Source organism: Ictidomys tridecemlineatus, chromosome 9 (assembly GCF_052094955.1).
Source record: "Ictidomys tridecemlineatus isolate mIctTri1 chromosome 9, mIctTri1.hap1, whole genome shotgun sequence".
In the NCBI taxonomy this organism is placed as follows: Eukaryota; Metazoa; Chordata; class Mammalia; order Rodentia; family Sciuridae; genus Ictidomys; species Ictidomys tridecemlineatus.
Window position 1 is genome coordinate 122656471 of NC_135485.1, and position 26862 is coordinate 122683332.

A 26862-nucleotide genomic window follows, 5' to 3' on the forward strand; every position below is an offset into this window, starting at 1 on the left:
GGCAGAGAACTTGAGCCTGCAGTGGGAATGCTACATTTCTGTTGGAAGAAACAGAATAAAGCTTTCATGCTGGATAAATACCACCCTCCTCCTTGCCATCCATCATCAGAAGCGGCCTTGTGCAGGTCGTGGTAAATGCTTCCAGAGCACAGTCACAGGTCCCTGGGCCATCCTGGAAGGCAGAGCATTGCGAGCAAAGGCTGTTTACTAGACAGTCTAATGGGGCAGTCCCATGTTTGTCCTTTGGATCTTTTTTCCTGAACGTTACCTAAAATTCACTATCCCACCTCTCTCTTTCCACATCACACCATCATAACCTTATACTGGTAAACCTCAGCTTTGATACCAAAGTCTACCTCTTATTGTAGATTGAAGTCAGGGTTAGCTCTCTGGGTGTTTCTGTGTTAAGATTCATTGCTGGTTCAAAAAAAGATTCTATCTCATTTAAATGAGATTCCAGACTAGGGACGAACAGATGAAAGAAAGGGGAAAAAATAATGCCACAGAGAGTATGACAAAGGGCATTACAAAGGGATATTTTTAGCTTATCTAAAAAATGAGCCACTACACGTGCCTGGTATAAGGCTCAGATCAACACCCAAACTCCGTAAATATCTTATTATAGCATCACTGATGTGTGCTCTCTAATGAGGTGAAATGTCAGTGGTTTTTACATACCTGCCTCTTGTTCTTCCACATTATTGGCAACATGGAAGCAGCTTAGCCTTACCGAATTCTGTGGTGGTGAAAGCTTCTTAAAAATCAGCTCTTTGGAATACTGAGAATTTTGTTCTCTGAAATGAACCGTTGTTCATTTCTGCCTGCAAGGCAGAAAGCCTTAACTTGTTTAGAGACCTGCTTTATGTGAAATTATTATTTTCCATGGGATGGACTACACAGGACAGCTGTCAGGCCTTCCCCTCTTTCCCTCTCTGTGAAACCAGTACCAGCATTTCTAGAACGAGGACCAGCCAAGTCCCAGGGCTCTGGGCTGCAGTCACTTTCTGATTACTGAAAGGGGTCCATGATATCGTAAAGCAAAGTCTATCCATGTCTGGAGCTCTGGAAAGGGTATTAGTGCCATATAATTTGGATAATCTTCCTTTTCTGTCATAATTTTACTTACATTTCTTTCTTCCAATGTCTTGCTTACTTTGACAATCAATAAAACCTTTACTTTGACTATCCAATATGAAACAGGAATAAGATTTGAGTTTTTCCTCTAAAGCTTGTGGATCATCAGAGATCCTGGTGAAAAGCACGGTGGTCACTGGACTTTGAATGAGAGGCCTGGTTTTTAAGACCTGACTTTTATGTTCATTTGTTCTTTACACCAAGACAAGTTTCATTAGCTCTTGAGCGTCCATCTCCTCATCTTGAAAAATGGAAATATAGACACCTGTTCTTCTAGTTTCATAGCATCATGTGAGAGACTGAAACAATTATGTAAGGTGGTTTGTTTTTGGTTTTGGTAGCGGGGGTTGAACTCAGGGGCCTTAACTACTGAGCAACATCCCCAGCCCTTTTTAACATCTTGTTTAGAGACAGGGTCTCACTGAGTTGCTTAGGGCCTCACTAAATTGCTGAAGCTGGCTTGGAATCGCAATCCTCCAGTCTCTGCCTCCACAGCCGCTGAGATTACAGATATGCGCCACCTCACTTGGCCAACTATGTAAGTTTTAAAGAACCATGCAAATGAAACAAATTCTTTTTATGCCATAGCCGTAGTTCTCCTCCCCTGTTGGCTGTTTGTATTTAAATATTTTTAGAGCTGTTTTAGGTTCACAGCAAAATGGAGCAGAAAGTACAGAGAATTCCCATCCATCCCTTGCCCTCCCACATGCAAACGCCCTGTGAGCAACATTCCCCCACCAACGTGATGCGTGATGCATTTGTTATAATCAATAAGCCTACGCTGACACATCATTGTCACCCAAAGTCCCCTGCTGGCATTTACCTCTCTGAATCATCCTGCCTCTTCATTAAGCAGTGTACAGGTGAATTTAATGCTTCAGAAAGTGGGTAACAGTCAATAAAGATTGTATTTAGTGGAAATTTACCTGACAAATGAAGACCTCTGGAATCCATTTACAGGATTCAGCCTTCCATGATGCTCCAAAGACCCCCCGACCTAGGACCTCTGTGACACTTGCACTCCCCTGTGCTTCTGGGAAAAGGAATGGCTCCGATAGGCATCCAATACCTACTGTGCCACACTGCGTACGGACTTTAACCCTTCTTTTTTTGTTAAGACTCATAATCTCAGATCTTTCAGAACTTTCCCCATTATCCATTGGCCAGCCCTTGTTGTCATTGGATGAACTTTTTATTAAGCTATGGAATCCCAAATTAACATAGGATTTTTTTTTTTCTTCCAGTCCTAGGGATGGAACCCAAGGCCTGAGGCACACCAGGCAAGAGTTCTGTCACTCAGCTACACCCCCAGCCCTAGCACAGGAGTTTTAATAAAGACCAGACATGTACACGATACTATGGGAAATTTATACTAAGGTTTTCATGTTTTTTGTTTGTTTGTTTGTTTTTAAGAAAAACACAATAAAGGAGTTGTAGGGTAGGGGGGAAACTCTGTATTCTCATTTACCACCTTAGCGTTTTCCCCTGGTCTGTACCTTACATTGTCCAAAGGACTAGTGTCCGTGATGTTCATAAAGGTCAGAGGTGGTCAATGGCAGAGGTCAGCCCTACAATTGAAGAGAATTTCATTGCTGACTTTTTAAAGCACTGCTAGCAATAACAAAACCCGGATCTATTCCATTGATATTATGATTGCCTGCTAGAATTCGTTATAGAAAACACACTCCCTCATTGGCTCACCCCACCCTCACAACACCTTCCCAAATGCTTCCAAATGGCGGTACAAACAGGAAAGGTAGACCTTATCATGACCTTACGGCCTGGCCAGCCTCATTTTTTTTCCTCTGAGGTATTTCTAGTTAATTTTCTGAAAGTTTCGGTTTTTTTGGTCATTGTATCTTTGGATGAAAAACCACAGACCAAAAAAAAAAAATCACAAATATTATCCAAGAGCCCATTTTCTTTCCTTGCCCATCTCTTGACCGTCGTGATGGTTTTTACTTGAGCAACAATGTTGATGAAGATTAGGGAATGAATTAGATTTGAGTGCATTAAAGTGGGTTTATAATTTTGAAAGCACAGTAATAACAAAAACAGTAAGACATTTACATAGCATTTAATTTTTTTTTTTTAGTTGTAGGTGGACACATACCTTTATTTTGTTTATTTATATTTTTTAATGTGGTGCTGAGGATTGAACCCAGGATAGAACCACATGCTAGGCAAGCACTCTACCACTGAGCCACAACCCCAGCCCCTTATATAGCATTTTCTATAACCCAGGCCTACATCTTGTTACCTAAGAAATGAACTGAGTCAGAGAAAGGACCTAACAGTATTCCTGTTCTTATATAATAAAAATTCTGTTTATTCTGTTATTCATGTTTCTAAATTCAATGGCATTATTAAAATGGATCACTTCAATATTTATTTATTTATTGGGATTGGGATTGAACCCAGGAGCATTTAACCACTGAGCCACATCCCAGTCCCTTTTTATATTTTATTTAGAGACAGGGCCTTGCTATGTTGCTTAGGTCGTAAGTAGCTGAGGTTGGCTTTGAACTGGTGATAATCCTCCTTCCTCAGCCTCCAGAACAGCTGGGATTACAGCTGGGATTATAGGTGTGCACCACCATGCCCAGCTAACTTCAGTATTTCTCAGGGACAAAGGGGAATGAAGGGAAGGGAGAGAGAATGGAAATAGGAAAGACAGTAGAATGAATCAGACGTAACTTTCCTCTGTTCATGTGTGAATACACGACCAGTGGAACTCCACATCATGTACAACCACAAGAATGGGATCCTAAATTATATTTTACGTATGTAGAATGTGTCAAAATACACTCTACCTTCATGTATATCTAAAAAGAACAAATAAAAAAATTAAGATAACAGCAGTTTTGTGCAAAAAAAAAAAAAAAATTGGCCTCTCTGTTCAAGTAAATCTCCTAGGGCACTTCCAGTTTTTTTTTTTTTTTAATGAGTTTCTTTCCTCTTTCCTTCCCTAGTCCCTCAAAAATTATTTAAAAGTATAATTCAACAAGTATTAAGTGCCAACAAGTTTCCCTCAAATCTGAGCTAGGTGTTGTGAGAGATACAAAGTAACAGTTTATTATCCTGTGGGTTGAAGGGCGGGGCATATGTACAAATATGTGGGGTGGGGTGGGGTGGGGGTGTGAGGGAGGTTGTACTAAAGTTTGAAAACCACAGCATTGCTTGAATAGCAGCCCAGATTATGTCTATGCTGTGGGCATGATCTCTATGTCCTAGACTGATTCTAAGCCTGGCTCCAAGGGTAGCCAGAAGCACAATCTCTAACTGCCCCCAGCCAGGCCTCTTGCGGGAAAGAGAAGGGACATTATAGTGATGATGAGAAAGGGAGCCTGATCTAATTGTTATGTGACTTTGTGCCAAAGTGAACTGTGCACTCTACAAAATCCGAGTCAGCCTCATAGCAGGAGAAAGGTTCAGTGGAGGCTTATTGGCGTCTTTGGAGATGGGGTGCATTAGCTGTGGTCATAAAGAAGGACTGTTACAAGATAGACTGGTCAGGAGAACAAAGATGACTTATCTGATCCTGACTGCCACAAAGGAGCAGTTATGACTCAAGGTATTTGAGTTGGATCTCATTTAACTGGTCGCTTGCCAATTTAATGTCTTCCTAAAGGTAACACGGCAATACTTCCTAATCAACTCAATTTGTTATTACAGTTTGTCAGCCTATTACTGTATAGGCTTTTCGAAAAAGGTGTTCCATGTTCCTAAAATATCTATATAACACTCTTACACAAATTACTCATTAATGTCACTGTCATAGGTAAGTTGCTAAAACCACTCTGCATTAGCATGGAGGCAAGTCGCATGGGTTTTAAGTAGGATGGCTTATTTTATTTGTTGCAATTGTGTGGCGGTTTGCCAAGATAATTTTAACAGGGGACTCTAGAATCTGCTGGCGTTAAAAATGACAATAAATAACCACAAAGACAGCAGGGGAACACCTCTAACTAAATAAAGGAGAGAGAGAGAGAGAGAGAGAGAGAGAGAGAGAGAGAGAGAGAGAGAGAGAGAGAGAGAGAATATGTCTCTAGGCTCAGGTGCTGGGTCACATTCCAGGCTGCTGCCCACTAGCAATCCTGATGATGGCCATCGTGCCACCAGAGAGAGTTGCTACACTCTGGGAGTGACCTGATGTCCCATGATGAAGCAACCTGTACCCATTTGGGGCAGTGTCCCTCTGATCATGGTCCACAGAGCTGCAGCAGTAAGCACCCTAGTAAACGGCAGTGTCACAGGAAGTGCTTCTCCTTAGAAATCTAAAGTATGTTTTGGAAGATGGTTTCTTAAGGCCTTTGATAAGCTAATGCTTTACAAACATTTGCTAGTGTAAGACATGAAAAATAAGAATAACCAGCACAAGTCCATGTGGCTGGGTGTCAGGTCGGCGTTTCCTCATTTATTCTCTGCGTATGTGTGTGCCGTGCGGAGGGTTGAACCCAGGGCCCTAGATTGTGCTGAACAAGCGCTGTACCACTCAGCCACGCCCCACCCCTCATTATTCATCCTAACAACACTATGGGGTGCATGGTATTATTAGATTTTGTTTTGTCTTGTTTTATTTTGCAGATGAGATGAAACAAGAAAACTAAGGGTAAGTCACACAGCACGATGTGACTGATCTCATGGCCGTCTGACCCTGTGCTCTCATTAAAAAGCCACCTATTAGCACATTCCAACGTTAAAACTATCACGAAAGCCACACACTTTATGAACCACCCAGAGATAACAACAACAGTAACAGAATGCATGGGGTAATATAAAAAAAAATAAGTATTTACTTATTTATTTATGCTGCCGATGGAACCCTGGGCCTTGTGCATGCTAAGCACATGTTCTGCCCCTGAGCTTCACCCCCAGCCCTTAAATTTTTACTGAGGGACATAGGAAATTTGAATGAATGGAGAGGCATACTGTGTCCCTGAATGAAAGACAACCATATGAAAATTATCATTTTAAATTCAACTCATCTCTTAAAAATCCCAGTGCACCTATGTAGAAGAATACCTGCCCGCAAGTAGCCAGATGATTCTAAAAAGAAGAAAAAAAGCGCAATCGTGAGATGGAGTAGGAAGTGTCAGGGAGGTTCATCAGGAACATGGCAATAAATAAGACAGTGTCTACCTGGAACCAAATCAGAATTATTAATGAAATAGAATAGAAAATTCAGAACAGCCCCTTAAGTATATGTAAACACTTAATATATCATAAAGATAACATTTCACGGTGAGTGGATTGTACAATAAGTAGTCTGGAGATGGCTAACCTTGGGGGAAAACTTAGAACTCTACCTTACATGTTATGCTAAAATTACAGATAAGTGTAAATGTTAAAAAGGGGGAAAAAATCCAGAAAAAAAAATAGGTCAATTTTATATAACTTAAAGGATGGGCTTAGTTTGAAAGAATGACAGGTAAGTTGAAAGCTATCTTAGGAAAGAATAGATTTAGCTGCATTAAAAACTCAAAATTTCTGTACTTTGAAAACCATAGTAAATAAAATAAGAACGAAATATAAACTTTTTGCAGTCTATATGAACAAAAATTATTATTCTTAATACCCAAACCAATAAAAAGATAATAGTCCTATTTTAAATATGAGCAAAGACTATTGATAAGCAAGTGAGCAAAAGAAATTGAAATTACCAACTAATGGAAAACATATTTATTGTTCTTAGTAATAAAATAGTAAATGAAAGTAATGAAAAGGAAGATATAGTACCAATTTCATGTATTAGACTTAAGGAAATGAAAATAATAATATCTAGTGTTGGAGAGGATGGGGGCAAAGGACATTTCCCTAAAGAGAAGTGTTGGGAGAATATAAATTTTACACAATTTCTAGGGAAGGGAGATAATCTGACAAAGGCCATAAAAATCTTAAATACTGCACATACCTTAACCTGCAGTTCCTCTCTAGAGATTTATGCAAAGGCAATAATTAGAAGTGTATTTGGGGGGCTGGAGTTGTGGCTCAGAGGTAGAGCGCTTGCCTAGCATGCACGAGGCACTGGGTTTGATCCTCAGCACCACATAAAAATAAAATAAGGGTATGGTACAATTTTATTGTACCTACAATTAAAAAATAAATATTAAAAAGGTGTATTTGGGAGTGTAGTTTCAATAAAAATTGAAAATAGCCTAAAAGTTTAACACTAAAGAAATGTCAAAAAAAAAAATGTTGGGGTGAGGGTGGATGTTGTAGGACTATGGAATGTGATGTTGGGGGTCAAGACCCAGGCTTTACACACGCTAGATAAGCACTTTACCACTGAGCCATATACCTCTAGCCCCAGGTGTTGGATTAGCAAGCAAAGATATTTTTATGTGAATGAGAGTAGGAAAAGCAGATTACAGAACAATATGAATAACATGATCCTAACTTTGTATCTGAAAGGACTATGTATATACATATATACATATGTCTGTTACATATGTTATCACTCTTTGGAAGAATAAATACCAAGTATTAGCTATCATGACATGGTTGGGATTTTTATTTTGCTTCTTGTATTTTCTATTTTTCAACAATGAATATGGACTGGTTTTATAATAATTAAATTAAAAAATCACTTTGATCGTAACAGCTGGACAGAGATCAGAGATGTGGACAAAAGATGGCTTTACCCGTTGCTCTCCAGCTTTGTACTAAACTCTGCTTAGAGTGGCTGAAATGTCAAGATAAGGCCCCAGAATTCAGGAACTTCTGCTCTGCAGTGATGCACTCCTGCATCTTAGAAATACTATCCTGCTACCACCCAGTTTCCAAGAAATGAAACCTCTTTTCCCTATTGAAGAGTTGTTCAGAGTGACTTACTGTACTTTGAAAACCACAGTAAAGAAAATAAGAAAGGGTTGGTCTTCAGATTAAAAAGAAAAAACAACAATTTGTTTTCGAGTGGAGAAGGGTGCTGAGGATCAGATTCATCAATTGATCTGGTTGTTTTAAAGTCCTTTTTGGAAACTTTTTTTTTTTTTTTAAATTGGTGATGGGGTCTCATTACGTTGCCTAGACTGGTGTTAAATTCCTTGGCTCAAGTGAGCCTCCTGAGTACCTGAGACCACAGCTATGTCACCATGCCTGGCTACCACTCTGTGTTTTACTGAGATCACTGAAGTGGGAGTCGGAACAATATCATTCATTGCAGGCCAAACACACCTGTGAGCTCGGGGGACACCAGCTCTGTTGATAATTATTGCTCAAGTACTTTCTTGGAGACAGAGTTGACTTCAAATAGAGACATGCTAGAATTTGAGTGAAGGGGTACAAAACTAAAAAAAAAAAAAAAAAAAAAGTGGGGAGGAAGCTACTGCAGTTTGCTTTCTGGGAGACTTGTGTGGAGGTGCAGTCCCCCTGGGAACCCGATGGGAAAAAGCTGAGAAGCCAGATATTTGGCAGAGATAGTCAAGTTCGAAACAAAAGCACAGATTAGCCAATAACACCGTCAGGTTCAAATACCAACTCTATAATTTATGTCTACTCACACCCTAAGATGCCCGGTGATTGAATTCTAAATGATGCTGAATGGACACCTCCAGGTCCTCTGTGGGTGTGAACAAAACGGGCTATTGAAAACCTGCCAGGGCCACAAACTCTTGAGGGAAAACAACACATGGAATTTAAAGAGAAAAAAAATGCTATTTTGGCATCTAGTCATAGAAAAATAGGATTAGATTTAATTAAAGGGGGGAACCCCAACTCCATCTGGTTCTCTCTGCTTAAGTGCTGTGGAGGGATATTAGAACGAGAGCTGGGATTATTTCTTGGCATTCATGGATTTCCTCCTCAGGGATCAAATACAAAATTCAAACTGACCTTTGTTTCAGAAATGGTAAGCTGGACAATGTTGGCTACCTGAATGTCAGTGTTTTTTGTTTTGTTTTGTTTTGGTACTGGGGGTTTTAACTCAAGGGTGCTTAACCACTGAGCCACATCCCCAACCTTTTTTGGTATTTTATTTTGAAATAGGGTCTTAGTTGCTTAGGGCCTTGCTAAGTTGCTGAGGCTGGCTTTGAACTCACGATCCTCCTGCCTCTGCCTCCCCAGCCACTGGGATTACAGGGGTGCACCACCCTGCCTGGTGTTAATGCTCTCTTGAGTTACTTCTGCACCTTCATGTTGCTTCTTAAAAATATACTACAGTTCTGTTTTATTTTGTTTCATTTTAACAGTGACAATGAATCCTAAACCTGAAAGGTGCTGATGTTGTCCAAGAGGAGTGGCCACTGAGGAAGCCCTCCTGTCCTGCCCACCGAGGAGGAAGATGAACTTAATGAATTTCAAATCTATGTAGATGCAAGAACCTTCGGCTGTTCCTTCTACCACCCACTCCTCTGACGATGGCAGCACCTGGACTTGGAAGAAAGAACGATTGAAATGTGCTGAGAAAGGCTGGCTGCTGTCCAGCCCTGCTCCCAGGCTGGAGGAGTCCTGTGACACCTCGGCTTCTGATGGGTGGGCACCCCTCCTGGCAGCCGGCTTGCAGCTGCCCTCACTCTGTCCACCCTTGCTAGGTCCTCCTCACCTGTCCTCAGGGTTTTCGTCAGGAAGCGGCTTTATCTCTGGTTTCCTTCTGAGTCACCTTATTACCTAACCACTTTGGACAGTGTCCTGTCATTATTCAAGTCCTCTGATAGGTCAATGGCGTTCAACAGGAACTGTCCTCCAGGACACTTATGTCATGGAAAAGACATCAAACAAAGCAAGCAAGCGCTTCAATGTCTCCACTGTCCCAAGGGTTGGAAAGCACATTTCTACCTGCCAAGAAGATGCAGTGAGAGAGTCCATGGTCCTGATGAGGTGTCGCCAGGTGACTTGTAGACTTGACTTGGCCACATCCAAATGACCCTTGGGGACTTCTCAGAATCTCCAGAGAAAGAACCAAACCCGCACTTTGCTTCTCAGCTAAAGTCACCTCTACTTGGAGCATTCCCCTAAAGCTCTTTCCCTTATCTGTGATCTACGGGCAGGGAATATGTGCAGGTGGGGACCTCTGTCACCCTTCTTCTTCTCCGAGATCGAGATCGTTGAGGTTATTTGAAACAAACAGATTAGGAACAGGAAATAGTTGTACCTGAGGCTGGTGTTACTCATCGAGCACAGCCTGCCTTCCTGCCGAGCTGGGACCAACCTCCTGTCCCCAACACAGTTCTCCACGAGGTCACTATCAGTCCATCGGAGATGACATTCTACGCGGTATTTATGGACAACCTGTTGCTGAAAGCAATGGTGGAAAATGGAGAAGGGCTCATTGGCCATTCCCTCATCACATAAAATCATCTCCATCTAATCCTTAGTGTTCTCATTCTGACCTTTGAAAAGCCATCTAGCAAATTGAGAGGCCTCAGCTCTCCTAGGACATTTGATATTTTATTCCAGGAAAGAAACCAAGAATGAAAACTTTATTTATTTTGCTAACAGCGTGTAAACTGAAAGGAGATTTGAGGGTAACCAAACTTTTACTGTTGAATTTGGGGTCTGTGTTTGAAAGGCTGCCTTAATGCAAAGTGAAACTCCTCCACACCTGACTTTTAGGGTTCCTTTAACAAATTTCTTGCCTTTAGAGCTATGCAGATTTTTATTTTTACTTTTGGTACCAGGGATGGAACCCAGGGCGCTTAAACACTGAGCCACATCCCCAGCCCTTTTTTATATTTTATTTAGAGGCAGGGTCTTGCTGAGTTGCTGAGGCTGGCTTTGAACTCATGATCCTCCTGCCTCAGCCTCCTGAGCCCCAGGGAATACAGGTGTGCACCACCTTGCCCAACCTTATGCAGATAATTTTAAAGGCTGGGTTCCAAGCCAGCGAGGTCTCTATACAATGAGGCATCAGTGTCTGGTTTGTTTGAGCCCTGAAGTCATGTGTCCTGGGACCATGCAGTGCCTTGATAAAAGACAGTCTTCTTTGTGGGTTATAACTTAATAGATTTGTCTGTCATCCTCTCATTAGCACATCCTATGTGACTTTTTGTTTTCGTTGCTGTTTTGCATATTCATAATCAACTTATGGTCCATGGTGATTCTCAGATATTTATGCCAACATTGCTGTTTTCCAGATCATCACACAACTTGTCTATTTTTCTGCTTAGCGTTGTTACTTCAAGTTTGTTTCTCATGAACCGTTGGATTCTTAGAAGAGATTCAATTTGCTTTTTGCTCTCTTTAGGCATCTAAGATCTTTGCTAGGCACTCAGTCCTCTAACCTTGATTGAACCCTATCAAATAATGAACTGAGAAGTTCTGAGAAGTATAACGGATCCTGGAATCTCACTTGGATGAAGCAAAATCTTATGAGATGATAAAAACACTTCTCAAAATTTGGCATTTTAAATAACTTCAGATTCCAGAAGATACAAACTTCAGCAACATGTAATTGAGTGTATATCTGAGAAATGTACTGACCTCTATAATTGCACAGTGTGTGAGGCACTTTTTAAAAAGAGGTTCTTCTGGTAAAGTATTCAAGCCATTAATCCTAGCACCCTGCATCTCTTTATTACTATTCAATCAATGTGTATCCTTAACAATTCCAAGAATTGCTCTTAACCTCAAACTTAATTTTATGTTTCAGATTATTACTTGTAAAAAAAAAAAGTCATTAATCTGCTCTAATTGGATAGCCAATAAGAACAAAGTCTGACTTTAAAATATTTTAAAGATATGTAAGTTTTACAGCATTTTTGGGTCATTTTGTGCAAACTATGCTAACAACATTGCCTAATTGAACTCCTCAGGAAACTTGTTTTCATAAATATGTAAAAAATCTATATATGACTCCTGTCCCAATACTCTGATTCCTCCCCCTGGGAAGGACTTTGGTACCCATATGCACCCTTGATATAGCAGAGGTAGCAGAGGCCTCTTCCGACTGCCACAGCTCCAACAACGGAAATTATGTCAACATAAGTGGGTGCTTTAAGAAAATTGTGTCTGTTTATTCCTTTATTTTGATTGTATGAACCATCAATTTAGATCAGCTCTGAAAAAGGTCTATGTTGAATAGATGTTAATTTCATCTTTTGTGCATACTAGTGCATATTCTGAATTTACTGGAGTGATAAGACATGGTTTCCCACTGGAAAAATCACTGCTGAAATTCTCTAATTTTTCCCTCCAGTGCTGGAGATTGAACCCAGGGCCTTGCACTTGATAATAGGCAGATGCTCTACAACTGAGCTGCACCCTCAGCCCTGAAATTCTCATTGTGGGGAAAACATCAAAATTTTGTACTGAATTCAGGGGGATGGGAATGGCAAAGACGGTGGAGTGAACTGGGCGTAACTTTCCTAAGTTAGTATAGGATACACGACCAGTGAATTCCACATCATGTACAACCACAAAAATGAAGCATATTTTACAAATATGCTCCATGTGTGTATAATATGTCAAAATCTATCCTACTGTCATGTAGAATTAAAAAGAACAAATAAAAAATTTATACTGAATTCAGTTAATACTTGACTTTTTCATAATCAGAAGTCACTCACCATGAATTCTGGGGTTTCCTTTTAACAGCTACAACACATAGTCCAAAGCAGCTTCTCTTATGGCCACGTTTCTGTGACCTACAATGACCACAAGAGTTCCTGTGTATTAGTGAGGACCATCTAATTGGTTATTCATATCTGTATAACCGAAACCACCAATTGCCTGCCTCGTTTTTTGTTTTTGCATTTTGATCTGCATTTTGGCATTGCCTTGATACCATCTTGTCTGCTATCAAAATTAGGTTTTCCTTCTAGCCCTCTTGGGGACTGTTGTTTGTAGGCATCTGGTATTTCGTTTTGCTTTTTTTTTTTTTTTGTCTTATTTTCTTTTCTAAATAGCATGTCGTGCTCCTGAGATAGCAATTCACATAATTGGTCTTTTTATGAACTCCAAACATGCTTTGAGCTCTTTTTGAAATGATATTTTAAGAAGGTAAATTCCTAAACCAAAGTGCTTTAAGATAACATGATTTTAATGTCCGAGTTGTACAGTGTTGACCTGTTTAAGATGATCAAAGGCTTTTTGTTTATTTATGGATGGACTTCAGTTGGTGCAGAGGGCTCAGATAACTGTATTTCTCAATTCACATGGCATCATCATCATTGTCTTTTGGTCTTATCAATAAGTGACTTTCGCAAGAAGCTATTCTTCACAGAGATAATTTATTTTGTCTGTGTTGAAAGATTTAATGAATGAATGATATGCTTCTATTATGAACAGTAAGCAACATCTTTTCCAGTGTAAAAATCAGGTAAGAGTAATCACTGTATTACTCTGACTTAGATGAAACCCCTAAAATGATAAATAGTAGCAGGAACATGTTTAATAATGACAGGTGTCAGAAGAACAGGATTTATAAGTATTCAACAAGTTTAGAAAGATCCTGTAGATCAGTAAGAATTTAATACACATGGTGGCCCACACTTGATGGCTCCGGAGGCTGAGGCAGGAGGGTTGTAAGTTCAAAGCCAGCCTCCTCGATTTAGTGAGGCTATAAGCAACTTAGTGAGATCCTGTCTCTAAATAAAAAATAAAAACTGGGCTGGGGATGTTGCTCAGTGGTGACCACTGCTGGGTTGAATCCCTGGTAAAAAGAAAAAAAAAGAATTTAATACACATATGTCTTGCATTTAAGATTAACAAAATAATGTTTAAAAATACTGTGCTTTTCTCTTTCATCTTATAAGCAATAAAAAGCATTTCTTCAGAGGGTCAGTTAGATCAACAGATGTAATATTAGCTCCTTAGCTTAATCCTAGCGATGTATAAATTCTAGCCTGTGAACCACATACAAGAATTGTCCCATGGTTACAATTGGAACTGATTTTTACAAATTTCAAGACTGATTAAATCAAAATAAATAATCATATACACATTAATATGTTAAATTGTTCACTCAGCAATGGTAATTTAAAAACCATTTCTAAATTTAATTGAAAAAGCTATATAAGATAGGAGGAAAGAATATCTCCTACATTCATTTCATTGTAATTGATGAATACCGATATTCAGAACAAAAGTTTATTTGAAGGTAAGATACTTGCTGACTATTTGTTTTCTAAGAAAAAAGGGGTGAATTATGCATCTTTCCAAAGGAAAAATTTTTTAACTTAATTTCTGTGATTATAAAAAGAATTGATACATTCATAATTGCACTGTTTTGATCCATATCCCTTTTTAAGTAAACGAAACAATACCAATTCAAAAAATTTGTATAGAATTGAACTTGCTTCATACAGTTTTCTAGCCTAAAAATTAAGTGAATTTCCTGCATTTCTAGATATTCTTCTTCTTCTCTTTATTTTCCTTACAAAACATTATTAAATGGAAGATTGAAATTGTAATTGTTTATAAGAATGTGGTTTTAAAAAATATTTTCAGTAAGAATGACAAAATCAGCCGGGTGTGGTGGCGCATGCCTGTGGTCCCAGCGGCTCTGGAGACCAGGGCAGGAGGATTGCAAATTGAAAGCCAGCCTCAGCAACTTAGTGAGGCCCTAAGCAACTCAGGAAGACTCTATCCCTAAATAAAATATTATAAAGGGCTGAGGATGTGACTCAGTGGTTAAGCACCCCTGGGTTCAATCCCCAATGTCAAAAAATAAAATCAAATAAAAATAATAACCAAATCTTAGAGATGAAAGCTTCTCTTTTTCCTAACCACTAACTTTTCTTTGTGCTTTTCATTCTAACTTCATCTTCTACAACTCAGCATCATAACAGAGCAAGGCTGAGTGGCAGATTCATAGCATGCAGTTAAGGTGGAGACGTCCTTGAGTAGGACACATTCTCTCAGGTCACAGAGACCAGCCAGCATACTGACAAATACTGGGCAGGGAGATTCCTTCTATAGTCCCCAACTAAAGAAAAGCCCCATTAGTTATGGCTTCAACATACCCCTAGAATCTACCATGCAGCGTGTTTCCTTCTTATTTTAACCAGAACTAACTGGTGGGACACATCAGCCTGGAGATGGCTGGACCCCAAGAGCAGACAGTCCCATAGAGAAAAGATGCCAAGAGAGAACAAAAATCTTGACTAGCATTTATTTTTTATTTATTTTTCAGTTATAGGTGGACACAATATCTTTTTTTAAATTTTATTTTTATGTAGTGCTGAGGTTCCGAGTACTCAGATACGCTAGGCGAGCGCTCTACCACTGAGCCACGGCCCCAGCGCTTGACTAGCATTTATTATATGTCTCAATTAGGAATTAAATTCAGCCTCCAATCCTAGAGACAAAAAATAAAGTTTTTTGAAGTAACACTTCTCACATATGAAAAAAAGTACTGAGGTGAGCTGATCACAAGGTAATCCCGTGTCGTCTAGGACCTAGGATCCTTCTAACCGTCCCCCACTTGCATTAGCGTAGGGCTTCTGTCCTCAGGGTCACCGCATGATCCAAGTGGTAGTTGTCACTCCAGCATGATAGTCACAGGAAGGGGAAGGAGGGAAGCAGCCCAAGGAGGAGCCCCCCCAACTAGGTCAGCTGCTTCTAGGGAGATTTTCTTCCAACCAGTGAAACAATTCTGCCCACATGTCATTGGCCACCGTATCTGCAAGGCAGCAGGGAACAGAGGTCTCTAGGTTGGTGCATTATCATGTCCAACAATAGGGGTTCTGCTTGTTTCACAAAGCAGGTGTCTGATGCGATAGCAATCCTGGCCAACGGAGTCCATCTCATCTGAATCCTAATTATATTTATAAGGTAGGTTTAGAGAATGCATGAACTTGTTCCTTGCTTCTCCAACTGGGAGGCGCCTGCTGCTTGCCACTGTGCTGAGCAGCCTCCTCCACAATCAGCTGTAGGAAAACGTTTAAGTAGGTGTTGGTCTTGTCAAGGAAGCCTGGGAGCTGGCACAGCCTAAGATAAGAAGTAACAGAGGCTGCAAGATGGCAGTGAGGGCAGAACCCCAAGCCCAGAAGAAATGGTAGATCACACTATGAAAAAAGCCAGAGCTTACCAGTGCACGCCTGCCATCCCAGCAGTTCAGGAGGCTGAGGCAGGAGGATCACGAGTTCAAAGCCAGCCTCAGCAATTTAGGGAGGCCCTAAGCAACTCAGTGAGACCCTGTCTCTAAGTAAAATACACAAAAGGGCTGGGGATGTGGCTCAGTGGTTAAGTGCCCCTGCATTCATTCCCTGGTTAAAAAAAAAAAAACCCAGGATTTGGAGTCACAGTAATAAGGGGGGAAAAACAATCACCTTAGTTTATGGATCTAGGTACAGGGAGGGCTTTGGGGATTGGAGGAAAGAATAAAATCCGGGGCTGGGGTTATAGCTCAGCGGTAGAATGCTTGCCTTGCACATGTGAGGCACTGGGTTTGATCCTCAGCACCACATAAAAACAAATAAAATAAATAAAGATATGGTGTCCATCTTAAAAATAAATACTTTAAAATTAAAATAAAATCCCCTATTTCTAGAGCAGAGAAAAGAGGATATGAGTTGTCCCCTTTAAGAGTGCAACAGCAAGGCCCGCCAAGATGCTCTCGGGAGCAGGTGTTCAGGGCTAGAATTTTCAAGCCTTTAAAGTAGTATGAAATAGCACCTCTTTCATAGCCGCAGTCATTTTGGCTCTCGGAATTCCCGAGCTTGGGATGAACATAGGACTTGTGGAGATAAGGAGAAGCTGAGGTTTGGCCTGAGCTCAGGTGGCCCATTTCTGGATGAACCCAACCTTTTTTTTTTTTTTTTGGTACCAAGGATTGAACTCAGGGGCACTTAACCACTGAGCCACAACCCCAGCCCAGCCCCTTCTTCTTTTTTTATAGAGAGACAGCACCTAAGTTTCTTAGAGCCTCGCTAAATTGCTGAGGCTGGCTTTGAACTTGCCATCCTCCTGTCTCAGCCTTCCCAGCCTCTGAGATTATAGGCGTGCACCACAGCATCCAGCTTGCACAGGACATTTGTACTTCCCAGCACGGAAGATGCCATGGGATTGACGTGTCAGCCATCTGTTGCTGTCTAACAAACCACCTCCAAACTTTGAAGCTGAAAACCACGAAAGTCAGTTATTTTGCTCATGAATCTGCGGTTTGGGTGGGGTTGAGTGGGAATGGGGCATTCTCCTCCACATGCCTTTAGCCTGCAGCTCTACTCGGGCTGGGGTTGCACTATCAGATGGCTCCGTCATGTGCTGGTTGTCAGATAGGAGCCCAGCCAGGTCTGTGGGCCAGAGGCTTTGGTTCCTACCATATGATCCTCTCCCCACGGACTCTGGGCATCTTCAGAGTATTGGAGCCCATTTCCAAGAGCCCCAAAAGTGCAAGGAAGAAGACTTAGAAGTCCTGTAGCACTGCTCTGCCATACTTTGTTGTTTGAGGCAGTTACCAAGTCCTACCCAGGTTCAAAGGGGAGAGGGCATACACCCCTCCAGTCAATGGGAGGAATGTGAAGGTCCACAGGGAGTTGTTGCGGGCAACTTTAGAAAAGATGATCTGACAAAATTGGTGTATCTTCATGAAGACGAAGGAAACATATTAGGCAATCTCTTATCAAGTAACCTGAGATGTCCACTGGATTCCTCTGAGTCCAAAGCCCGTGTGGCTGTCTATGGCTTGGACATACTTCCCTGGTCCAATAACACATGCTAAGCAGTAGAACTAGTTTTACCAACTACATGAGCCATGAACTTTGGCACAGAATGAGGTGGATCAAACACGTAGGAATTTATGAGCACTCTTTGCACATGAGGTTCAAATGGGAGCAGGGGACTTTCGTGAGCACCGAAAGGGCAGGGTCTTCACTCCTCTCTGCTCCTTGAAGTGTTTCACATTAGTGGGTGCTCGATCACGGTGGAAATATGGACCATTTAAAGTGCAAAGAGTCACTGTTACCTAAATACTTCATCAGTTATTACTGTGGTTGACTGCAGAAACCAAACATTTTCTATCACAACTTTCTTCCAAGTGTCCTGGTTTAATTGCATTTTCCTCATCTTCTATCTAATGGATCTGGATACCATTCTTTATCTCATTGTGTGTGTGTTTTATTTTTAGCCACCTCAAATACAATTTGGAAGGAGGCAGAGAATGATCGTAATTGAACTAACAAGCAAGAGAAGGTGGATATAAAGCGGCCCCGCTTTGGAAAGTAAAGGAGTGTTAGGGAAGGAGCCCGAAGGTCATTAAAAGTCTGGAAGTAGCTCTTTCTATCTCAGGTTTGGGCTCCTCTTTTTTTGCCCACTGAAGGGTCCACAGAGAAAAAAAAAAAATACAAGTGTATTTTTAAAAAAGAGAATCTTAGCAGCCTGGGAGGCTGAGACAGGAGGATCACGAAAGCAAAGTTAGCCTCAGCAATTTAGCGAGGCTCTAGGCAACTCAGTGAGACCTTGTCTCTAATTTAAACATGTCTACTGTTTTAGTCAGCTCTTTCATTGCTGTTGACTAAAAGACCCGACCAGCACAACTATAGAGGGGGAGAAGTTTATTTAGGGGCTCACGGTTTCAGAGGTCTCAATCCATAGACTGCAAGCTCTGTTCCTTGAGGCTTGAGGTGAGGCAGAACATCATGGCATAAGAATGTGGCAGAGGGAAGCAGCTCACATGGTGATCAGCAAGCAGAGAGAGACTCCACTCTCCTCCTATACAGAATGTATACCCGATAGCCATTCCCCATCTGCCTCCAGTCAGCACTGTTAATCCCATCAAGGGTTGATCCACTGATTAGGTTAGTGCTAGAGCCCAATCATGTCTCTCTCAAATCTTCTTGCATTGGCTCACTCATGAGCTTTCGGGGGTCACCATATATAAACCATAACATTGAAAAAAAAGGCTGGGGATGTGGCTCAGTGGTTAAGTGCCCCTGGGTTCAATCCCTACTATAAAGAAGAGAAAAGAAAAGAATCCATTTAAAGTGATGATATAAGCACAAGACAAGGATTGTTTCTTGTCTGGGGAAGAAGAAAGATGAGTAAAATTTTAAAAACACCATAAATCGTTTCTGAGATGTTCCCCAGCCATCCCTGAATGTAAGATGCAGGCCACCAAGCCAGCTGGTGGGGTGGGGTGGTAACCAGGAGCCCACGTCTTACCTCCGTGGAACCTACACAGAAATACCTCCAGAGTGTTACAAGTGACAACTGACTGCTTTTTACCCTCATAACTTGGATCCTGACTGCCCCCAAAGGCCCATGTATTAAAGATCTGGTCCCCTGGGAGATGCTATTGGGAGGTGGCAGGACCTCTAGGAGGCGGGGCCAGGCAGGAAGGTCTTGGGACATGGAGGATGTGCACTAGATCTGGATGATGGGACCCTGGCCCCTCCTTACCTGCTTTTGCCTCCTGGGCGTGAGATGAGCAGTTCCACTCGGCCAAGTGCTCCCGCCATGACCTACTGCCTCGCCACAGGCCCAAAGCAGCGGGGCCAATCGTTCAGGCCCTAAAAGTTCCAAAACAATAAAGACAAAATAAGTCTTTTCTCTAAGTTGATTCCTCAGGTATGTTTTCATGGTGACGGGAAGATACAATCTGCACATATTGGGAAGGTGACTATCACAATAATTCACCACGGCTCCATTCCAAATGGACCTCTGTCCCTCGTCTTTGCTGGCACTGTCCCAACCTGTGCCTTCAGGCCGCTGGAGTGGAGTATTGTGGAGAAGCAGCCAATTGAATAAGAGTCAGGATTTATGTTCTAAGTGGAGCAGGGAGAGCCAGGGTGGAAGGATGAGAGTTCTTAGGAGGTTCTCTGACAAAGGAGGAAAAAGTAAGATTCGTTGTTAAAGCCAAGAGGGCAGGAGAGGGGTTAAGCTGTGGGACAGAAATTAAAGGCAAGAGTTCGACAGGCAGACTGGAAAGGGGGGTTTCCGTGGAGCTGAGCTATCTGGAGTCGCCTTGGCTGGTGGCTGGATGCACTGTGAACAGTGGTCAGCCCGGCCTAAGAGTGGAAAGGTGGAAGACACTTTATCTAGCGTCTTCTCCTTGCCAAAGGAGTCCACCCTCCATGTTTGTGGGGCCACCCAGTTCCAGAAAGACACGTAGATCACAGACCCTCTGCTGGGACCAGTGCTTCCACCGCAGCAAGGCACCCATCCTGACTCCTACCAGGGCTTCACAAGGAATGGGAGATAACTGGGTCCCCTGAGGTAAAGGGGGTTGCCTCCTATGCCTTTGGCCATATCCAAAGGCCCAACATTTTCCTTTGAGAAAATGTATTTCCTAAAAAAATACACTTCCAAATTTTCTCTTCCTTCCATGTAAGCTGGGTGATTTGTTTAAAAAAAAAAAACTTTGGGGGGTGGGGCTGGGGTTGTGGCTCAGTGGTGGAGTGCTCACCTAGCACGTGCAAGGCCCTGGGTTCAATCCTCAGCACCACATAAATATAAAATAAAGATATTTAAAAAAAAAACAACTTTGGGTTTCAGTGAGAAAATGTCCAACTAGTACTGATCAAAAGGAGGAAACTTATGTGTTCATGTAACCAAATTGGGAAAGGCTAAAAGTAGCTGGTTCCAGCCAGAACCCAGCACAACTGCAACAAGGAGCAACCAGACCAGAGACTCAAACACAGTCAGGGGTTCTCCAGTTTTTTGTTTTGTTTTGTTTTTTTCTTCATAATGTGAGACTGACTTTCTCTACATGGCTGTAACTACGGCAGCATCTAGCAGATGCAGGGAGCTTTTCATCTTTACCACTAGAGTAGAAGGGACCTGCCTTCTCCCTGGATCCATTGGATAAAAGTTCCCTGGGAGGAAATCGATGAGACTACCTGGGTTTCATGCCTGCTATGGTTTGTCCCCACCAAAACTCATACTGGGGCTTAATTATTTAATGCAGCAATGTTAGGAGGTGTGTGCGTCTTGGGGGTGGAGCCCTCATGAATGGATTAATGCCTTTCTCACATGAGTAAGTTTCTGTTCAAGTGGGACTAGAGCTAACCCTAACCTGAGAGTGAGGTGTTGGAAAGCAAGCCTGTCACTCATGTTTCACTTCTTTTGCATGTGCTCACGTTTCTACCATGCTGCAAGAAGCATGAGGCTATCACCAGAAGCCAAGCAGATGTTGGCACCGTGTTTTTGGACTACCTGACCTCCAGAACTGTGAAGAGAATAAAGCCTTTTTCTTTATAAATTACCCAGTTTCAGGTAGTTTGTTGTAGCAACAGAAAATGCACTAAGACAATGCCTAGCCTTGGGAAATGACTATTCAACTGACTATGGCGGATATTTTCCTCATGAAGTGTGGGTGGCTGAGTGGGTGGCTAGAAGGCCAGGTGGTTGGGTGGTTGGTTGTGGGGGGAATTGTCTCTAAAGGGAATCAGAATGTCATGACCAGATGTCTGGCATTGGGGACCAGCCAAGCACAGAGGTCCCCATCACTACAAATGTTCCTCCTTTCCTTCCCATTTATCCACATCCAGAGGGTGAAAATTTGAGAATGGGCCAGGTACTTTGCATGGTAGATTTACTGATGCTTTTCATTTCCTTCTGTCTCTCTCTCTTTTTTTTTGGTACAGGAACTTGTGATCCTATTGCCTCAGCTTCCTGAGCCACTGGGACTACAGGCGTGTGCCATAGTGCCTGGTTCTCTGTATATTTTTAATATTTTCCAAATGTTCTACAGTATATACCTATTGCCTTTTTAATTTTTTTTAAGGAAGAGAGTAGATACACTTTAATTAACCCAGACACAAATCTTAAGAACCAAAACAGAAAAATCCTGATTTTAGGTCTAATGCTCTTCTGGCATACATGCTTTTGAAATTTATTTGCAAATCAAAACCACCCTAAGATACCATTTCACTCCTGTAAGATTGGCAGCCATTATGAAGTCAAACAACAATAAGTGTTGGCGAGGATGTGGGGAAAAGGGCACACTTGTTCACTGCTGGTGGGACTGCAAAATGGTGAGGCCAATTTGGAAAGCAGTATGGAGATTCCTGGGAAAGCTGGGAATGGATCCACCATTTGACCCAGCTATTGCCCTTCTTGGACTATTCCCTGAGGACCTTAAAAGAGCACACTATACGGATACGGCCACATCAATGATTATAGCAGCACAATTCACAATAGCTAGACTGTGGAACCAACCTAGATGCCCTTCAATAGATGAGTGGATAAAAAAATTGTGGCAGCTATACACAATGGAGTATTATGCAGCACTAAGAAACGACAAAATCATAGAATTTGCAGGGAAATGGATGGCATTAGAGCAGATTATGCTAAGTGAAGCTATCCAAGCCCTAAAAAACAAATGTCAAATGTCTTCTTTGATATAAAGAGAGCCACTAAGAATAGAACAGGAAGGAAGAACATGAGGAAAAGACTAACAGTAAACTAAGACGAATGGGGGGAGAGAAAGGAAGAGAGAAGGGAAAACATATGGAAATGGTAGGAGACCTTCAGTGATACACAAAATAATAAGAGGTTATGAGGGGCAAGGGGGTGGGGGGAAAAAAAGGGGAGAGAATTGAACAACAGCAGAGGAGGTAGAGAGGGATGTTGGGAGGGGAGGGGAGGGGAGGGGGGATAGTAGGGGATAGGAAAGGTAGCAGAATACAACAGTCACTAATATGCCATTATGTAAAAATGTGAGTATGTAACAGAAGTGAGTCTGTATTATGTATCTGGGGAGTTCAAAACCCAATTGAGTCGAATGTATGAAAGATGATATGTCTTGAGCTCTGTAATGTTTTGAACAACCAATAAAAAAAAAAAAGAAAAAAAAAAGATAAAAAAAATACAAAATGAGAAAGAACAAAATAAAATAAAATAAAAACAAAAAAAAAAAAAGAAATTTATTTGCAAAACCAAATAAATATATTTACATGTATGTGACCAGGACTTTTTTTTTTTTTTAGGAAAAAGAAATGATTCTGAAAGGGAGTATAGGAAACCTTTGAAGATTTGCTTCATATTATGGAATGTGTGTTTTTTTTTTCTTCCTGCATTCTTGTAACCCGGGCTGCGTTGGATATAGTAGGCCCTTTTTCTTTCAGGAACTATGGGAGAATCGGGGAAGCTTCTGTGCCTCTGTATTTAACTGAGGCTCAATTCCACATTTTGAACAGGAGAGAAGAAGGTTAAGGCAGTCGTCAACACGCTGAGAAGGTGGATGGAGGCAAGGGAGAATTGGAAATATTTTCTCTCCCCATAACACATAAGGTCTGATCCCTTGAGTTCCTTTATTTTTTTTTTATTGTAAGGATCATTTAACACGAAAGAATATTTTGAATAGGAAGCAAAAATATGCTTTACATTCAGTTCTTTTCCTAGTGCACTTCTACAGTTGCCAAATCTCTACCATTAACATGTGCATCTTTCTGAGTAAAAAAGTTTTTGAAAATAAAGTCCCGTTAAAATTTTAAAAATCAATTTTTAATTCCACCAGCCTGGCAAAGAAATTTCCATTTTTAAGAGTGCCCCAGTGTCTCTGACTCTCTCTCTCTAAGAAAGGGAAAGTAAGAAAAGGGCTGGGTGGGAGGGCACAGCTGAGTGTTACAGGGGGTGTTTCCTGAAGGGGGGTGGGGGCACACACACGCAGCATTTCCTGAAAGGACCGGAAACACTTGACCAGTTGCTGTTGGAGGGTGAGGTGGATCAGTGGGCAAGGAAGCCAATCAGAAACCCTGGACAGGGCTGGGATTGTAGCTCAGTGGGTAGAGCACTTGCCTAGCATGTGTGAGGCACTGGGTTCCATCCTCAGCACCACATAAAAGTAAATGAATAAATAAAATAAATATATTGTGTCAAAAAACACATTGTGGGAAAAAAAAAAAGTTCTGGACAAAGAAAGTACTAGTAGGCCATCCTAAAGATGCCGCTGGGATTCATCACTCAGCAAACGTTAACCAAGTGCCTGTTCTGTATCAGATGTCAGAGAGATGGAGAGGAGGAGAAATAGCATAGAAAAAGAAAAAATGTTCATAGGGGCTGGAGCTGGATTTGAGTTCAGAGGTTGCTGTATACCTCTGGGCAGGTTGCCTAACCTCTCTGTGCACTAGTTCCCTTGTAACATTTAAAAAAAAAAAAAAAAAACTTCATGAGTCAATCTCTATGAATACTCTGAACAGTAAATGCCAAGCGTAAGGATTACATAGTGCCAGTTGTCATCATTACGGTCTCTGCACCTACAGAGTTCACAGTTCACGGGTTTACACAGCACACATGGGAAGCTGGTGGACTAAGAAGGACACAAGTTCATTTGTGAGAGCGGATGGGAAGCTCCTCCACTGAACACTGTGCAGAGATCATGCTGCCCAGAAGTCCAGCCCCAGGCACCGTCTAGTAAGAGACTGAGTCACAGTGGCATTCTTACACAGTGACGGGAACCCTGTGATGATGACCAAGACCTTTAGTCAGTACTCACTCTAGGAAGGCCCTTTTCCAACATGCTTTCTGTGAACGAACTCAAGTTACAGCATCTTGTTATCTCCCATGTGCAGACAGAGAAACTGAGGCACAGAGAGATGATTGTTTACGGGCACTCAGTAGAGCTGGGATTTGAGCTGAAGTCGTTCACATCCAAACTTAGCTTGCATGTTACCCAGGTCACCTTTGGTGTACCATTGGCATCCACTGACTGTGAAAGACATACGCAAGTGGCTCAGGAGACTGAGGGCAGGAGGATTACAAGTTCAAGGCCAGCCTCAGCAATTTAGCCAGGCCCTGAGCAATTTAGTGAGATCCTGTCTCAAAATAAAAAAATAAAAAGGGCTGGGGATGTGGCTCAGTGGTCAATTAAACTGGATTCAATCCTCAGTTTAAAAAACAAAAATTAGACACTGTGACTAGGGGTGCTAGTCACCAACTTAGATCTGAGTATCATTCATTTGCTTTGGTTGACATTTATTGAGTCCCTGGTTCTAAGGAGAGGAAGAGTTGGGTGCTGAAAGGAAGCCAAGATCTTTTTGTCAAGAAGCTATTTTGGGTGATCAGTCTTCTTCTTCTTCTTTCTTTCTTTTTTTTTTTTGTTAAATATTTTTATTAGTTATAGATGGACACAATACCTTTATTTATTTTTTATGTGGTGCTAAGAATCCAACCCAGGGCCTCACGCACGAGAGGCAAGTGCTCCACCACTGAGCTACAGCCCCAGCGGGGGAGGTCAAGAAGAGACAGGCTCCCCGCTGAGGAGCACAGAGACTGTTCAGTGACACACAGGAGGAAGAATGACTCGGGGTGGGGGAGGGCAATTTGGTTTGCAGAGGGGGTCTCAGCGGACAACCGGTCATTTAAGAAAATGGTATTCCCGTCCTAGGAAGAGCACCAGGAAAGACCTAGGCCGGCAGAGGGTGGCACGGTTTGGCTGAAGCATGCAGGCGAGGGAGAGTGGCTGGGGTCTGGGGAGGGTCCCGTGGGCTTCCAGGGCCACACTGTGGAGGCCTTGAACTCTGGCTCAGGAAGGTGGATTTCATTTAAGAGGAAATGGAAAAGCCTTGGGGAAGGGGAAGAAATGGATCAGCACTGGGATTTGGAAGAGTTTCAGAAAAATAAGTCACCTACCAGGGACAGAGGCCATGGCAGAGGGAACCAAGAGAAGAGGGGAGGAGAAATAGGAAGGGCACCGCAGAGATGATGGGCCACTGCCTCCTCTCTTTACCACTGAAGCCCCTTGGAATACCCTCCCATTGTCTCGCCAGCAACCCACGCTGAGCTGGCTTCAGAAGAGCTGGCTGCAACATGAGGCTGAGAAAACAGGGAAAAAGCACAGGCCACAGAAGTAATTTTCACATCGAGGACAGGACTGCTCTGTGTCCTTAAAGGTCAGCTTCCACGCTGGAAAAGAGAGCGTGCACCCGGAATCTCTTTATTTTTATAGGGGGACCCACAAAGGAGTTTCGATAGAATGTTCTTCACCAAATAAGGCAGGGGATAAGGTTTCAAGGGTGGAGTCCTGCTTGGTGATGTCCTGTGTCCGCAGATTGATTGACATCGTGACAAGTCACACCCATCTCAGGTGCTGTGTGGGATCACAGGCAGAGCGAGGGGAAAAGCACTCTCTTGACCCACAGCCCAGTCAGAGCACAGTGCCAGACCTGTCCCCTCATTCAGCTACGATGATGCGCATAGCTCACACACACTGCCATGGATGCCAGCAACACCAATTCTCTTAAAGTGAAACTCAAAATCATTACCATGATCTGGATCCTTCCTTTGCCTCCCGGAGCTCTTGTGGCTCCTGGTGCTTCGGCCAAGAGCCTCCTTAACTCCTGGAAGCAGGCTGCCTGTCCCTCTTTTTCCTTCTCACATGCTGTTTCCTGAAATGACAGCCGCCATCCCACACCCTGACTCTTGGTCACACTGGGTTTCCTTCATCCTCCCTGCGACAGCTCAGTTGAAGTCCTCCTTGACCCCCCTTATATGTTCTCAGCGCTCTCTTTGCAGGGCTTGGCACAGTTGCAATTTTATGATGGTTTGTGTGATTACTTAATGAACGCCTGTCTTGATCGTCAGCTTCATGAGAACAGATAAATATCTACTTGGCTTACCCTTGAACCTCCAGCCGCAGTCCTCTCTGGAGATAATACACTCTCCAAATGCTAGATCAATGAATGGAGAAGCCCTAGGGTTTGGGAACTGATTGAATAAGAGATCGAAAGATAATATGAGACTTCTGATCTCTAGTGACAAGAAAAGTGGTGTCGCCATTTACAGCAACAACAAACACAGGACACACCATTTTCCAGGGTGCTTATGAACGCAGCATTGCACATTTTGATTTGGAAGCGCCAGCAGGTCATCAATTTGTCAGGCAGACCATAGCGCATTTAATACCACAAT

At 42.2% G+C, this 26862-nt stretch overlaps 1 protein-coding gene across 1 annotated transcript in view; it reads left to right on the top strand.

Moving 5' to 3' along the window:
• The window catches only part of Tmem154 (transmembrane protein 154), a 42900-nt gene extending 30304 nt beyond the window's left edge, over positions 1-12596 (top strand). Inside the window, exon 7 of the mRNA XM_021734751.3 lies at positions 9324-12596. Coding sequence (XP_021590426.1) covers positions 9324-9339 — 16 coding nt within the window. The 3' untranslated portion in view covers positions 9340-12596. The remainder of the gene's footprint in view (positions 1-9323) is intronic.
• Positions 12597-26862: the final 14266 nt, after the last annotated feature.